The sequence below is a fragment of the Culicoides brevitarsis genome, chromosome 3, assembly GCF_036172545.1.
Source record: "Culicoides brevitarsis isolate CSIRO-B50_1 chromosome 3, AGI_CSIRO_Cbre_v1, whole genome shotgun sequence".
NCBI classification, from domain to species: Eukaryota; Metazoa; Arthropoda; class Insecta; order Diptera; family Ceratopogonidae; genus Culicoides; species Culicoides brevitarsis.
In genome coordinates, this window is record NC_087087.1 from 7,925,372 (window position 1) to 7,943,584 (window position 18,213).

General features: G+C 27.0%; 1 protein-coding gene across 2 annotated transcripts; it reads left to right on the plus strand.

Moving 5' to 3' along the window:
• Positions 1-171: 171 nt before the first annotated feature.
• Positions 172-17,993, plus strand: LOC134834718 (cell growth regulator with RING finger domain protein 1-like). Of its 2 annotated transcripts, none has more exons than XM_063849471.1 (7): positions 172-315; positions 6,202-6,356; positions 9,897-10,077; positions 10,135-10,285; positions 11,067-11,174; positions 12,980-13,229; positions 17,348-17,993. In XM_063849471.1, exons 2-7 carry the CDS (start codon positions 6,212-6,214, stop codon positions 17,533-17,535), a joined length of 1,023 nt encoding a protein of 340 aa, XP_063705541.1. In that variant the 5' UTR covers positions 172-315; positions 6,202-6,211; the 3' UTR covers positions 17,536-17,993. The 2 variants fall into 2 exon arrangements, with proteins under 2 accessions (XP_063705541.1, XP_063705540.1); XM_063849470.1 differs by lacking the exon at positions 172-315 and adding an exon at positions 3,604-3,822.
• The last annotated feature ends 220 nt before the right edge of the window (positions 17,994-18,213 follow it).

Here is an 18,213-nt window from a genome sequence, read left to right on the forward strand (position 1 = left end):
AAAAAATTAACAATGACATAAAATTTACTCAAAAACGGCTAAAAAATATTTTTTTTAATTTTAAGTCAAAAATAACATGAAACATTTTTCAAAATTGCACTTGCCTAATGTTGAAGTTTGAAACATTCCATTGAAAACAAACCTCAAAAGTAAAAAAGTAATAAAGAACAACAAAAACAGTCGATTTTTCTCAAAAGATTTTCTAATTTTCATCAGAAAAGATGAAGGAACGCAAAGTTCCACTGTGATTTCCATCAAAAGTGACTTCCTTTAGTGATTAAAATCAGAAAATCGAATAAAATTAAACGAAAATCGGTACGTAAAAGAATAAAAAGTGACGAAATATCGTGCAAATAATATCAGAGCAAGTGTACTTGATCCCATTTAATTGAATTACGACTCCCGTGACTTTTTTAAACGACTAATTTATTGGATTTTACCGTTAAAAAATCTCAAATTTCGCACTGTCGAGACCTCAGACGAGAATATTTGCGATAAAAATTATCATCATTGGAACCAGCTGATCCAAATTATTACTCATGCCATCAAAAAAAGCAAAATTATGTCATTTTTTCATATCATCTAACTCTTGCCTATGAGTAAAAATCAAATTCTAGCAATCAAAAAACTTATTCTTCCAAAAAGTTTCTTCTCTACGAGAAAAAAAAACCTACAAATTTTTTTAATGATACGTTTTTGTCGAGCGCGACCTTGACTGTGAGTAGTGCGGTGTCTACACGAAATAAAAAATAAATATACAATTTTTTAGAATAGAATGTAGAAACAAGCCGCTCTCGATATTCGATTCGATGACTATACAAAAAGGGATATTACAACCGCTCTGTAGTTTTTTAGTGTTTTTTACGATTCTCAATTATTTATTTATTTATTTGTTAGATTACAAATGAGCGAATCGTTTAACCGGTTAATTAATACACACAGTCAATGAACAGGTATTTCACGTTCGTTCGGTCTTCGCTCTACTTGATGATGACTGAGAATTAATTTTTTTGCAAAGTCTACGACAAAAAAAAAGATAATCAAGTTTCGTTCTTGACCGTCAGCAAAAAAGTAGAGAGGAGATTCTGGGTAAAGGTGCATTATTACGTAGAACGGTTTTTTTTGCATAACAGACTTGTGGTAGACTACCGCGACAAAACGAGTTAATGGATTAGATGATAAAATATTTTTTTTTTATTAGAAAATAGATGCCGGTTAGTGTTAGGATGTTAGAGTTAGGTTAGGAGATTCTAAAAAACTAATTAGAGTTCGAGTTTTTGAAGAATTAACAAGAGCTAAGTAAAATCTGAGAAATTTGAAAAGAGCTAACATTGGTCTAAAATGTCGTATAAAGGTTCTTTTTAAGCTTTTTATGTTTAAATTAATTAAATTAAGCTTAAAATTGAAGTTAGGCCAATTTTTGATAAAAACTAACTGAGAGCTAAGAAAGATCTGAGAACCCGTAAAAGAGCTGAAAATGATCTAAAATGTCTTTTAAAGTTTCTTTTTTCATTTTTTTGAGTTTAGTTTGATAAAATTTAAGTAAAAACTGAATTTAGGCCAAATTTCGATAAAACTAAGTGAGAGCTAAGAAAGATCGGAGAAATCGTAAAAGAGCTAAAATTTGTCTAAAATATCTTTTGAGGCTTCTCTTTTCATTTATTGAGTTTAGTTTTATTAAATTCAACTTAAAACTGAAGTTAGGCCAAATTTTGATAAAACTAACTGAGAGCTAAGAAAGATCTAAAACCCGTAAAAGAGCTGAAATTGATTTAGATTGCCTTTAGATGTTTCTTTATTCATTAAATGATTTTAGTTTGGTAAAATTCAACTAAAAACTGAAGTTAGGCCAAAAAATTTTACAAAAAAGTTTAAAAACTGAAAAGAGCTAAAATTGGCCTAACTTTGTTATTTTTCAAAAGAGCTTCTTCAGTTTTTTTTTCTTAGTTTATGTTAAAAGTGTCTTTCAAATCAATTGAGTCCTGAATTCTTAAAGTATCTTTATCCCTGAAAAAATTGAATTATCTTTAACAAACTTGAATAAATCATTTTAAAATGAAAAATAGAACCATTAAAAGAAATTTTTTTAAAAATTCTCCAAATATGGCCCAAAAACTTAAAAAACTTAATTCAAAAGATAAAAAATCTTTTTTTTTTTTTTTGAAAAATCATTTATTGCATAATTTTAGGCTCTCGTTTCTAACAAAAAAAAAATTTCTTGGTAGAACGAAGTTTACGGGTCCATTAGTAAAAATCAAAAATTAATATTTTTAAAAAATTTTCAACATTTTTCATAAAAATATACTCTTAAGAACTTTTTTCTTTGAAATTTATTAAAATTTAAGCAAAAACGGAGCCCTTTTAGGTTATTGACAGTTCAGCAACAACTCTCAAATCGCTAATTTTATATCACATTCCAAGCAACATTCCCACACAAATACACAACAAGTCACCTAATAATAACTAAACACAACGAGACAGAATTGAATTACAAATCTGACTAGATTACATGGCAGCAAATTTAAATAAGGCGTGTTGGGCTTTGTGCGACATGTGCTAAAAACTTAACTTAAATTGCAGCAACGAACAATTGTCACCCCGAAAAAATAAAAAAAATCTCCTTTCAAAGCCCACTTTACGTTCGCCAAACGTAGGTACCTCTCACATGTGTGTCTCTCAAAAAAAAAACTGCATTATGCGGTGTCCTTGAGCCAAACCAGTTTTTTCGTTTAAGAAGTATCGAGCACCGCATGTTGCACGCTGCTGCAGCAGAAGCGAAGCACAAAAAGGGGGAATAGAACCAATAAATTTTCGACAGTTTTTTTCGATATCTGACGATAACTGTAAAAGTTGTATTTTTCTTTGTTTGTTTATTTATTTACTAACAAATCTCACCAAAAAAAACCGAATTTTGACACACTTTTCGGGTGAACGAACGCATTAACGGAAGAAAGGAAAGTCTTGTTTACCGAAAAAAAAAGAGTAGAAATTTTTGTTTAAAATCTTCGAGCGTTCAATTCGCAGACAAGCGAGAATGTTTGTTGCAAAAGTCTTAAAGTGCTACATAAAAAGGCACAAAAAATAATAACAACAATAACACATGAATGAATATACTACGACAACAACTACGGGTACTTACACAGCTGGTTCATGCGATCCGATCGTGCTACGAACGAAAAAAAAATCTCTTGTCTCGAACAACTTTTATTAACAAAATACTTCAGTTATCATACGACTGTTCACGGAATAACATCGCAAACGAAAAATCGTGAATATTTTTTTTTTCGTTTTCGTTTTCGCTCAGACTTTGAAGAAGGAAGACGTAAAATATTTACAATTATCGGAAATAATATTTGCAAATTTTTAAAACGCTTTTTTTTAAATAATTAAATAAATTAATTGTGAGTTTTTGCTCGCTATTTACTCAGAAGTGATGTTAAGAACATTTCAAGTGAGTTGAATAAAAAAAAGCATGTTAATGAACTTGTACTTGCTCTGATATTAATTTACCGTTAAATCGCAAAATATTTTTTTTTTAATTAAAAAAAAATTAATTAAAAATTTTTATCAGAAACTAAAAAAAAATTAAAATTAAAAAAAAACTTGAAATCAATGAAGAATAAATAAAAAAAATAAAAGTTGTTGAAAAATAATTAAAAAGCAGTATTAAAAACAACGAAAAAAAAATTTAAAAAAAAGTGAACGAAATAAAAATTGAATAAAAATGAGTATAATTCATTCGCTAATGGTGTCAGCGGTTGAAATGTCGCCCGTTGTTGTGGCAATCGCATGTATGGGAGCGATGGTGATGCTGTTTATCAAGTAAGTAATCATCACAAGGCATTGTCACGACAAATTCATGACAAGAACGTGCGAAATTCTAATGAGTGACAATATTTGCCTAACTTATTGCGCGGGGTTTTCCATTTGAACAAAAATCGCAGAAAAAAATAGCAGCATAATTTTTTTTTTCGTTTGTCAAGAGCAAATATTGATTCGGCCGGTTTTTTTCTGTGTAGAATCTACTTACTGGTTGTGTAAACTAGTTGGCAGTTGATCCATTTATTGTTGACCCAATAATGAGTAATTTTTATTTTTCTACAAATTTGTAGAAGGAATATTTTTACAGGTGGATTTTTACAGCTGTGTTTGTGTTTAATTTGGGATTTTTTGACTTTGAAAAATTATTTTAGAAGAAAAAGAAAAAAAAGTTGTGTTAAAAGTGTTTTTAAGAGACTCGAAAAAAATATATTGATCAGAAAATGTCTTTCATGCATCAAATTTTTAGATTTTTCAATAAAATTGTTAAATTAAAGCGTGAAAAGACACAAGTTTAAATTCAAGTGAAGGCAAAAAATTACAAAATTATATTGCGAGATACGAGTATTGAAAAGAATTTTGTCACAGTTCTTGTGAAATGTTAGATAAAAATTTATTTTTTGTTTTTTAATTAAAACAATATGATTATATAAAATTAATTTTTTTTTTAAATTTTATTTAAATAGTAATTAAATAATTGAAAATTAAAATATTTTAAATTATATTTTTTTAATTAATTAAAAAATTTCAAAAAAAAATATTTATTTCAAAAATTTAAGACAATTTCATAAATTTAATTAATGTTAAATTTTTAATCATTTTTTTTTTAAAATCTTTAAATATCTGAGTTTAAGATTTATATGAAAATTTAAGATTTAAAAAAATTGTTAAGAAAATATTTTTAAAAAAATCTTAAATTCAAAGATTTACCTTTTAATTTTTTTTTAGAAAAATTTTCAACTAAAATATTATTTTTAATTATTTTTTTTGATAATTAAATTAATTAATGATTTTTTGAAATTTCGTTTTATCAATTAATATTATTGAAAATTATTACTTTTTTGTATAAAAAAAAATCAAATTTTCAAGCTTGACAAATTTAAGTTGGTACTTTAAATTACAAAATTACTTTATTTTTTGCCTAACAAATTTAATTAAAATTTAATATCATTAAAAAAAATGATAAAAATTAAAATTTTTTTAATGATTAAAAAATCAATTTATATTAAATAGACAAAAATTAATTTTTAATCAATTAAGGCAAATTTTCTTAATTTAAAAATTTTTTTTTGTAAAAAATTGTGGAGACACCTGGTTATTGATTTTAATCAATTCCTTTAGCTATTTTTTTTTTTTTGTAAAACCTCTGTTATCGTAATTTATTCTAAAATTTTACATTTTAAGTGATTAATGATCTCATATAAAAACAACTTGTCGCTTAAAAAAATGATTCAGAACCTTTTTTATTAAAAAATTGATTCTTTCGATAAGCAAGCCTTAAAAAAATCAAGTGACGAACCCACTTTTTCATACATATTCAACGCAACTCGCAAAAAAATATTTCTCACCTAATTAAGACACGTTCTACTTGCCCGCAGCAGCAGTTACTTTATTTATAAAACGAAAAATAATTAAATATGACTCACAGAGGCGTCAATAAGATTATTCACATAAACTTGCGAAATAGATCTCGGAACACAAAAAAAAAAGTTTAAATATAATGAACATCACCTCATCCAATCGAATCAGACCATGAAATGAAAGAAAAAAAAATAAATAAAAAAAATTAACGAAAGAAAGAAAGAACGGAACAAGAGAATAAATAATTACGGTTCAAGTGTTGTGGGCAAATTTGAATATGACTCACTTTGTAACTTTTACACGTAAACAAAGATCTAATCGCAAGACAAGTACAAATAAGTCTTTGAACGTATGAAGAAGATAAACACATGAGAAGATAACAAAACAAGCTTTTAAAATGCGCAAAAGTGCATAAAGTCACGTAGGCTCGACTTTTTTGTCATAAAATAAGAGAACTTGTTTAAACGCATTGTCCGGTTCTGGATCTGTGAATGAACTTTTGTTCTATTTTTAATATTTTTGAGAAATTGCATCATTCAAAATGTGTAACAAATAATTGCGAATTTATTTTTAAATTGAGGCTTAAATTATTTCTTTGAGCCTCTTAATTTTTTAATTGAATTTTTAATCAATTTTTTGATTCATTATATTAGTTTTTAAAATTATTTCAAATTAATATTGAGAAATTTTTTTTTGCATCAAAAAAATTTTAAATAAAAATTAAAAAATTATTGAAAATTTAAAAAAAAATTTAAAAATTTTAATTTTGACCAAAAATTTATTTTTTTTTCTCTTTTTCAGAGCTGCTGTGATGCTCCGCATGCAGAATGACGAAACAATGCATCAATCACACTCTAACAACAGCAACAGCGTCCGAGTTCCTCGCCTGAAAATGACACGAGTTCACATCCCATTCACATTTCGCTTACTGGAGGGCGGCAATACCAGCTGTGATGGTACGTTTTTTTTGTTTGTTGATTTATGCTTCAATTAATATTCGGTTAGCGTGCGAATCTACCGAATTGAAAATTACTTAGGGACGCGATTAAACGAGTGATTCTCATATATATTTACTCTCTCGTGTATTTTTTTTTATTGTTTCAAGTTCAGAGACAATCGAATCGTTTGAGAATGTTGGAAGTCTCCCAACAATTAGCAGCGTGCCTTATAAAAAAAAACGTAAGCGACGGACTTAGAGTTGGCATTGGCATTGAATTGTTAATATTTTTTGTTTATTGTTTTCCGTTTTGCATACAAAAAGTTATGAATTGTTTGTCTACGTTTTAGTCTTCAGAAAAAGCTTTCATTCTTTGTTGAAATTCTTCTGTAAAAGAAAAAATTGACTGTTCTTCACCTTTTTTTTCTGTGGTTATTTGTTTACATAAAAGAGACTACTTACCTCGATTCAAGGCACTTGTCTTTCTTTGGCGAGTTCATTCTCCTCCGGTAGATGACTCGATGAGTGAAGATGACATCGATTTCTTTTCTTGCATTCCTTTCGAGTTGTTTACACTCAAAATTAGCTCAAATACGTTAAATAACGAAACGTGAAATATTTCATTAATCATGCAGCACATGTCGATCAGACACTATTGTTTGATTTTTTTTTTTGGGCTTCCATCTTAGAATAAAAGAATTCTTGTAAGAAGCAGCCTCACCTCTTTAACGGTTTTCGTCGCGATTTTGAGACATTTGGCACTTGAGTCGATGTAGTTGACACACATTCTTGTGTAATTTTCAAAGAATTTCGTCTCGCTCGTGATTTTTTGTTGAAATTTTTGATTTGGCTTTCACTGAAAGATGGTAAAAAAATGAATTAGTTTACTTAAAAGTTGAAGAATTTGATGTCTCGCTTGAATGCTTGGTGATTTTCCGTTAAATAAATGAAAATTTTAGGGTTTAGCAACATCAAATTTTGTATTTTATGAAAAAATCTTGCCTTGTTGTTTATGTTTTGTGTAATTTTTTACAAAATTTTGAAATTTTCTTTGGATTAAGTTTATTTTATGAGACAAAAAGTTTAATTTTTAATGAATTTTGATCCTAAGAGTTTAAAATTTACAAAAAATTTTAAAATTTAATTTAAATTTTGTCATTTAAAGATTTTTTGTATGTACTTTTTACGATTTTTCGAGCACAACTTGAATTATTTTTTCGACTTAAAATAAATTTTTCTATTTAAGTTGAGTATAGGTATTTCTTCATTTTTAGCAAAAATTTCCATTTTTCAATAAATTCATGCCATTCGAAACTCCCTCTTCCGACTTTCTATAAATGTCCATGACTTCAAAATCAACATTGGATCTATTAAATGGAAAATTCCATTAATTTTATTACAAAGTAATATTACTTTAACAAAAAGTTCAAATTCTAATCATTCAATGATGATTACTTAACTTATTTTAACACCGCAATAAAATTCTTATTTCTCACAATTAATCATGAATTAAACGCACGTACTGCAGTTTCCTTGGTTGCGATCACCGACGATCCCTCGTCATTATCCGTCATCGTCATCGGCTTATTCAACATTTACTTTGCGATCAAAATTAATCGATAAAAAAGGCGATATATTGACAAATCAACGCAACATAACCAGAAATGCCGATGCGGTTCAATAACCCTTTTGCCAAACGTTTTTAGCCAAAAACTCGTTTCAAATGCGGACAATTAAACATCTGTTTGGTTGTTCAACGAGTTCTGGCGTCTATTTTATTTATTTTTGTCTGACGGTGGCTTATTGTTAGCTTTTATTGAGTCGCGTCGAACAAACAGTAGGTCAATTAATAATTTTTTTTCGTGCGAAATGATCTAAGAATCAACGAAAAAAAAAACGAAACCAGTTTGTGACAAGAATTTAATCCTTCACGATCTGCTTGATTGATGACTTCACGCTACGAAACATAAGCTGCTTTGAATAAGTTGTCATCGAGGATCAATCAAAAGTCCTCAGAACTCAAGAATTTGGCGTTGGAGTTACGGTCTACGTGATACAAAGCACGTTTGAGTAAATAAAAATGTGACTTAATTACGAGAGACATGCGAATTTTGCACAAACGATTTGTTATTTTTTTATATTTCTTTGATCTAAAAGTATGAATGAATCAGCAATAAGCCGGCATAGATACTTAAAGTGATATATACAGAGAGAATGGATTTGAGAATACAATCTTATGCAATTCTAATTTATATTATCGTAGAGTATTTTTTTGTGTAATTGCTACCCTGCGGCGGAGGTTCTTGTTTGATTGCGGTCACGTTTGCGAGTTAATCACATATTTAGTTGTGTTGCTGAAAATGTTTCGTTAGTATGAAGTTATACTATGAACACCACGTGAATGGTCTCATTTTGAGTTGAGCTTTTTAGGCGATGTTCATTAATGATGTTAGAATGAGATCCATTGAGAGGCAACTCGATTAGTTCGGGTATATTTTCTAAAGTTGTCTATCTTTAGATTTGTCTCTTTGATCCAACCAAAACATAACCTCAAAATGTGAATTCAACTATTTGATACTTTCTTTAATGCTCAAGCTTTTTCTGAAATTTTCGCAATTGATTTTATTCGAAAGCCTTAAAATCTTTATTTCTCTAGCTTTGATGTTTAAGCTACAGATATAAGGATTTTAAGGCTTTCAAAACACGGGTTAAGTTCGATAAAATTTCAGAAAAAGCTTGAACATTAAAGAAAGTATCAAATAGTTGAATTCACATTTTGAGGTTATGTTTTGGTTGGATCAATATTTAAAAATATGACAAGGAATCAACGCAAATATTGAAGATTTTTTCCTTCTCCAATGCTTATTATGATAATCTAATTTGTATGAGCATTTGAAGAAGAAGAATTTTAGCAATATGCATTGATTTTAAAGCTTCTTTCCCAAATTAAGATAAGAAGGGGGGTTTGAAGGGCAGTCGATGTGTTATTGTTGTTGTTAGTATGTCCTTCTTTTGATAATGTGAATCAATTGATGTAGGTCCATTCATTTGTTATGTTTTCCTTTCATATCCCTTTCATTCTTTGTATCACTTTTGGGAGTAATTCATTAAGTTTTCCTTATTTTACGATAATCGTTTTTGTTCTGTTTATTAAAGAACATACATAACCTATAATTACAGAAAAAGGGGGATAAGGTGGTTCAAAATTCTATCGTCTTTATCACTCCATGTCATCAACGAATAGAGATAAAGACGATAGAATGTTTGAACTCCCTCCCCCTTCTTTCTGTATCTATAGGTTACGTATATTCTGTACAGCGTATAGATTGATTCGCACGCCCTCTATAGTTCATATATGAACGACGCCCTTTTCTGTAATTGAAACTCATTTAATTGAGGAACTTAAGTTAAATCTCGTCAATATCGTCGTCATGTTTCAAGAGGACCCTTAACCTTTCTCTGCGTCAATCTACTTTACTGAAAAGTGTGACGTCCATGATCCAAGTGTTTACCGCAATTAACTTTTTTCCTGATTCTCATTTCCTTTTTGTTTTTACAGAAGTTAAGTTTGCCGTTACAAGTCAAATCAAGTACACGATGCAGGCTTTCTGGGTAGTTTCGATTCGGGAATTGCACGTTTCGCTATGGAGACCATGGAAGGAACTGCAAGATGCTCTCAAAGAAGTTAACGGCACTATTCTGGAGGCATCGCATTGTCAGAAATTAGCGGCAGATATAAGGTAAAAATTAAATTTTGAAATTTAAAAAAAAAATCTTACCAAAAAAAATTTTTTCAGAGGTCAATCTCCTCACAACGAAGTAGTAATTAAGTTAAAATCCCCGAAGCCACCGCTAGTATTAGGAGCTCCTCCGCGTCTTGCATATCCATTAGTTGTCTTCTTGATCCGCGACGAAGACAGTGATAATTTAACACATCCAGACGAGACAGTAAGTATTAATAAATTTAATTCTGCATGAAAAAAAATTTCTCTTTCATCATTTTTTCATATTATTAATCATAAAAACAAATAAAAAAACGACAAATTCCGCGAAATTGTGACAGAAATTTAAATAAAAAGTCATTGACACGGAAGATTTAAAATAAATTTCAAAAAAAGAAAGTAAAAATGAGTCAACCAAAGCTGGGCCCTTTCTTTTGCACTTTTAATCCGATACATTTTTCGCGAATCGAAAAGTTGACATTGAACGTGATTTCAGCGATCAAAAAAAAAAATCATAAAAGAAAATCGAAAGTTAAAAAATATTGTTATAAAATATGAACATAACCCGTTTTTTTTTTGTCTTTCTTCGTGTCTCTCTTCGCTGTTATGTTATTATTATTTTTTTTTGCCATCTGCTGTGCTCGAGACACACAAAAAAACGACAAATCGCATATTGCATGCAATTACGTTCCCATTGAAGTGTGCCGTAATATGTAGCCCGATCTTCGCGCACACACAGTAAGTGAAAGTAATTTCACTTTTTTGTCTTCCGAGAGGCGAGTTGCGGTAATTCCGCGCTTAATGTCGATTACATCTCCAATTGGATGGCCATTTCACTTTTTTTTTTTTTTGCAGAATTGTCTGTAAAAATTGCTTATGAAGTAACATGCCGGTTATGTTACCACTTTCGAATAGAAAAAAATTTTAATAGACAAGTAATGATGATGTGTTCCGTGTGATTATTACGCGATGATGTAACTAACGATGGCTTTTTTTTCTATTTTTAGGTAGTTTTAGTGAATATCGTGCACTTGCGGGATCCCGTATGTCCATTACCAACGTCAATTCTTGCGCAGTATCTGAAGCAATCGAGTGGGCAACTGTCGTGTCTGAAGGTAAAATTTTACATTTTCATTAAAATTTACATTAAAATGTGTTACAAATAAGTCTTTGACATTTCCTAACATTCATTGCTTGCTTTTACATTTTTTTAAGCTGTTTGCAAATCTCGTTTAATGACGAAGAAGATAATTATAGAGTTTAATGTTGCTTAGGTAATGAAAGCATTAAAACCAGTAATGATCATGTTTCGGTTTCGAAAACGTTGCAAGTGCATTTTTAACGACGACATTTTTTTCCGAAATTTTTCGTTGTCCCACTTTTTTTCGCGAGAAAACCTTCAACTTTTGAACTTTCGCGAATTGTTTGAAGAACGTGATGAAAGAAGTTCATTGTTTACAACGTTTATTTACGTTTAAGGTGCAATGTTAACGAGCAGCTAGTAGTTAAATATTCTGGCCTGCAGCAACATTGTCGTAAAGATATTTACAAGCAATTTTTGAGTCAAAGATCAATTAAATTTTTTACTTGTTCTTGAAGTTTCTGGCTGGAAATGTCAAGAAACTTTAATAATTGTCCTTAAAAATGAAGATTTTTCAGAAATATCGTAATTTAGATAATTTTAAGAGAATTTTTAAATTTATTTTGAAATTAATAATTAAATTTAAAAAAAATTAATTAGTTAAAATTGAATTCATTTTTATTTATTTTTTAATTTAATTTAATCAAAATAAAATAAATTTAAAATTATTTATGAAAAACCAATTAAAAAAAATTATTTTTAAAAAATTATTAAATTAAACTTTTATTTTAAATTTTTATTTATTTTAGAATTAATTTGTTTTGATTTTATTAAATTTATTATGTTTAAACTAAAAATAAATTAATTTTTATTAACTTTATAAAATAAATAAGTAATAAAATAAAGAAATAAAATCAAAAATTTATAAATTAATTTTAAATCAAAAAATAATTAATTAAAATTAATATTTTAATTATTTGAAAACGAAAATGTTAATCAAATTTCGTTAACTTAAAATTTTTATATTTTTCAATTTTTTAATTGAAATTTCAAAATATTTAACTAATTTTACTTTTTTTATGAAATTTTTATTTTTTTTAGCACCAAAAAGTATTTTCAAATACAAATTGATAAAAAAAATAAAAATTTAAGAGAATTAAAAAAATTAATTAAAAGAATTATTTTCTATTTCAAAATTACTCAAAAATAATATTTTAAAACATTTTTTCTTTTCAATTGTTAAGAATTTCCATTTATCATGTGAACCTCAATATTTCAAATTTCATCATAATTTTTTTAAAAAATTTAATAATATGAAAATATTGAATTTTGAACTGATTTTAATAAAAATTTTTATATTTTTAAAAAAAATTTTGGTCAAAAGTGTACTAAAATTTTCGAAATTTCTTAAATTTTTGATTCTATCCTTCGTAAAAAATTGATTTTTTATTTTAAAATTTAAATATAAAAATCATTGAATGTAATTCGCATACTTGATTTTATCTAAAAATCTTTCTTTTCCATGAAACTAAAGAAAAATGCTTCCTCATTATGTTATTCTTTTAACTGATAAGTTACACGATTCACCATTTATTGACTTTTATCGCGAAAATGATCGCAAAAACTTTTAAAATAATTATTTTAAGATTTCAGCGATCAATAAAATTTGCTTGATTTGGATTAATTGGAAAAATTGCATAATAAAAATTACTTTTTTCCTTTATAAAAACTCACCTTTAATTCCTTCTAGAAGTCTCTCGGATGATATAACAAAATCTAATTAGATCCACAAGTTCATAAAAGTCAACTAATCAATTTTTTTCTTCTTTTTTTTTACAGCAACTGTACTTAGCCACAGGCGATTCGATGGCAGCTGATGAAAAAGCAGCTCAACAAAATGGTTCACTTTCGTTAGCAGAACCCGTTTCGTGTGCCGGTTCGACGGGCCCTCTTTTGTGTTCAGATAGTGCTGTCATTCGAGACGGGCAGCAACAACAACAGGACCAACTTTGTGTCGTTTGTCAATATTTCCCGCTGTCACGAGCCCTTCTTCCGTGCCGACATACTTGCATCTGCGCCGTTTGTTTCTGTGAGTAGTCTCTTTTTGACCCTAATTTTGCCAATCAAGAAATTATATTAACTCGTGTGAACTGAAATTCAATTTGTTTGTAAATTATTTATAAAATCTCTCCAGAGTTCAAGGTGATCGACTTACTCCAATTCGCTGTAATTACACATTTTTTCACCTTGTTCTGTTTCTTTCTTCGATAATGCGTTTTTTTATTGTTGGTTTTGAGGCTGTTTAAAATTTATTTTTAATTTTTGGTGTTAATTTCAAAAATCAAAGAGCTAAAAAAATTAAATGAAATGTGATAAAAAATGAATTTTTTTTTTATATATTTTCGAGACTTCAAAAAGAAAATAATAATTTTTTAATTATTTAAGAAAATTTTTAATAAAATTAAAAAATAAATTTACAAAAAAAAAATACTTTTTCTAAAAAAATTTTTAATAAAAATTAAATTTTTAAAATTAAAAAAAAATTATTTAATTTTCAAAAATTAAATTTTAAAAATTTACACTTGCAAAAATAAATAAAACATTTTCAAAAATTAAATTTAATTCTAAATTAAATTAAATTAATTTTTTTTTATTTTTGCTCTAAAAAAATTACCAATAAAAATTTGAATATTTTAAATTTTTTTTGCCAATAATTTTTTTTAATTTTTGTTTTTTAACTGAAATCAATTTTTATTTAAAAATCTAAAAAAATTATCAAATTTTGAATAGAAAATATTTCAATTTTTTTTTAATTTTTTTAAAACAAAAAATTCACAAATAATTTTGGAACTGCCTCAAAAGTTAAAAAATAAATAAAAAAAGAAATGCTCTTACATAATATTTGTAATAACACACCGATATAATGTCCAACCTTCGATACTACAACTACTCAATAATAATCGTAAATAACCGATAATAACTTAATGTAGTCTTTTTTTAACGTGCGAAACATGAAAAGTACAAAAGAATTGACAACCATGTCTCTTGTCATTTCACTTGCAAAAAAAGTTATTAACATTAATTTTCGGTGTGGCATGTTTCGGAGGAGACGTCTGGCTTTCATCCTTTTATGAGGCAACACAAATTTCGTAAATTAAGCTCATTAACGATGATAAGACATCTCGCGAACAAAACTCGCTGAAACAATTACTGCATTTTTTGTTGATTATTAAAGTCCGATAAAATTAATAATTAATTGCCATTGGCTGCGGAATGGCAAGGCAGTCACGATGATTAATTTTATTATGAATGTTCTTGTTTTTTTTTTGCATTGTTAATGTAATTTCTTTTTCCCTTAAATGGAGTTTCTCAAAAAAAAAAAATATTTCGCAATAATTGTTTTTAATCTTTTTTTTTTAAATTAATCAATTTTTTAAAAAAGGGCAGAAATTTTTTTAAAGGCAGTTAATCAAATAATGAGCGTCTGCCTTGTAACAGTTTTGTTTTAATTTTTTTACCTTGTGAGAGATGAAAGATGTTTAATTGCTAAATAGCGTGCGCGATGATCAATGAAACGACCAGAATCACGAGTAATTTTAATGAAATAAAGACGAGAAACCTTTTTTGGACGAAAAAATCACAATTGCCGAGTATTAAGTCATAAACTGAACAAATTTTGATGACTTCCTGTCTGAATTTTTCGAAACAAAAATTTCTTTTGTTTTGAAATCGTCCAAAATTTACATAAAAAATTATCGTGGGACTTGAAAGAAGTCTTTTATCTTCGAGCTAATGGAAAATGTCAACCAACAAGAAACCAAATTTATTCTAACTTTAACCCAGTTTCGAACGTTGGTTGCGCAAAACCTTTCATAAGTTGCAACATGACTCGATCAAGGTTAGTCAAAGTCAACATTGAATAGAAAAGTGCAGTTATTCGATCTCCTTTCGAAACAACAAAGACCGCATCGAATGGCAGACAATTGATTGTTAGATGTTGTTTCTCAAGTTTATTGCAATTTTACGAAATATATGCATGACTTGAACTTTTCATTTATTTTTTTCAACTTTGCTACAATGGTATTTGATGAAAAAAAAAATAAAAATAATCACGATGAATAATTGCATTGAATTGTGTCATGTTTGCCACAAGAGAGAATATGAATATCCAATGCAACTGCAGTTTGTTGCTTTTCTGCGCTTGTTAGGAAAAAGAAATAATTTGTGTTAGATTTTGTCATGATACAATGTTAGTTATTTATTTACAATTTTTTAGAGAGGCATTTTTGTATGAAAAAATGGGTTTTATATTTGTCTGTCTGTTAGATTAAATAAGATTTTAAATAAAAATTAAAATATTATTTTAAAAAAAATTACTTTAACTAAAAATGTTGAAAAAAAAAAATTATTATAAGTAAAAAAATTATTTATGTATCTTTAAAAAAATTCTGAAAAAAATTAATCGAATTTAAAATTAATGAGATGATAAATAAATGAAAAATAAAAAAAAATTAGTTGAAAAAATCTCAATTTTGTAAAAATTGACAAATATTGAACCATCTCAGTCAATTTGTGGTTAATTCTTAATTGAGTAGTTAAAAAGTCGCATTTTTTAAGAATGAATCATATTCTTTCACACCAAGTTGGTAACAATTAGTCTGAGCAAACAATAAAGAAAATTAACAAGAATTTGCAAATATGGCAATATTTAAACAAAAAGACTTACCTTATCATGCAAATCTGTGTTTTAATGCAAAACAATGGCAAATCTGTCAATACTAATGAAGATTCTACGAAGAAAAATATAAAAAAATAAAAGAATTATTTTAAATAATTTTTTATGTTTTTTTAATTTAAAAATATAAAAATATTTTTTTTATATTTTTTTATGTAAATTTATATTTTTTTATTATATAAAAAAATCAATTTTTTATCAAAAAAATAAATAAAAAACAATTAAAATTCCTTTAAAATTGAGATTTAAAAATCCAAATTAATATTTTTTTTACATATTGACTTTAAGATGCTTCTATTGATTTTTTTTAAATAGCTCTCAAATTTATTTTTTTTTGTCAGCAATTTTGTTCTTGTATAATTAAAAAATTAACAAAAGGTAAAAAAAAAAATAAATTTTAATTTTTTTTTTAAATTGTTTTTGATTTTTTCCAACCAAAAAGGCTTATTAAAAAATTTTGTAGTAAGCTTAAAATATTTTTTTAATAAAAATGATTTTTTTTTATTTCACAAATAAATAAGAAACAAGAAAAAAGAGAATAATTTTCTATAAATGAGTTTTAAAGCTTGAACTCCAGAAATTTTTTCACATTAAAACATGCTGAAAAAAGGCTAAGAAATGAACTTCTTGTTTACTTATTGAACATACAAGACTTGCAATAAATATTTAACAGTTTATAATATCAACATATATGTACTTACCATAGAATATTCTGGAAAGATTCTTGATAACAAGTTCAATATTTCCTCTTCGACTTATATAGCAAAAGAAATAAAGATCTTTCGAGAAATTTCTCAAATTCACAAGATTTTAAAATGTTTTTGTACTTTAATTTAAAAAATTAGAAAAAAAATGTATTTCTTTATAAAATTGACAATTTTTTACTAAAAAAATTTAAATAATGATTTCAAAGAAGATGTTAATATTTTTCTCAAATATTTGTCAAAAATGTCCTAAAATGTTAAAATTTTCTATCATTTAATTTTTTCTCTTAAATATTTTGTTATTTATTTTGTATTAATTTAATTTAATTAATTTTTTATTTAAAAAAAAATCACAAAAAGCGCTCTGGAGCCATCATATATCTCTCGTTACACTTGTTTGTTTATTTATTTTTTTTTAAATTTTGTTGCATTGAGAAGGGGAAGTAGACACGACACGCTGAATTTGATATTGCATAATCGATACAAACGCTAATAATAAAGTATTTTATTACATTATGCGCTAAATGCGACAACGGCAACTCGTTCTTTTATCTCGCAAATGGTAAAGATCTCGTTGCTGCAATTCTTGTTGTTCGTGCACGTATTATTGCGAAAAAGCGTTATTTATTAGTTGTGTGCATAAAATTAGAGTCGAGTCAAGGTATACCGGTAAACGGTTTTTCTTGTAACAAATAAAAAAAAATCGCCGCGCGCTAAAAATAAATTAAAATTCAGTGGAAATAATTTTCTTTCTATTTTTTTTTTCAGCTAAACTTGATCGTTGTCCCATGTGCCGCGCACCGATTACGAGCTACTTTTGCATACGGTCCGAAGATTATGTGCCGCCGAATATGCTGGAGCAGCAAATTAGCAAAGATAAAGGAGCAGGAAACGGGACAGTTCACTGGTTGGATGCCTTAAATGATCGACTTACGGACTTTTTGGGATTCAGATAAAATTTTAATGAAAAAAAAAATTAAGAAGAAGCGAAAAAATAAATAATGATAATTTTTGTACTGATAGTGAGTAATTTAAAAAAAATATATAAAATGACTGTGTAATCCTTGTTAAGTTGATTTTTTTGAAAAAATTAATGAAACAAAAAAATCCAATCAAAAATGTTTGAATTTAAAGTTTCCCCCTAAATATTAATGTTAGCTAGATATTTATTTTGTGAAATAACTTTTAATTCTTAAATAATCACAATTTATTTTATTTTACTACTTAATTCGATACTGATTACCATCACAGCAGTCTACATCACATTTTTAGCACGTTAATCATTTTTTTGTAAGACAAAAGTATTTAAAGACGAATAAAATTCCTAAAAAAAATCAATTTAAAATAATAAAGAGAGAAACTTTAGACTTGCCTGTGATAAAGACGAAGCATCAGTAAATAAAAAAAAAACAATTCTTGCTTAAAAAAATTATTTTAAAAAATTAGAATAATTATTTCTTGATATGAAAAACGTTATTTTATAAGAAAAACTATAACATAAGTTAATAATTTCATAAATTATAGCAAATTTTTAGCAATATAAAAGAAAAATTAATGAAAAAAATGATGTTTTATTCCCAAATGGGGTGAAATTCAGTATTTTTTGCGCCGTAAGGTTGTTACGTTGCCTTGGT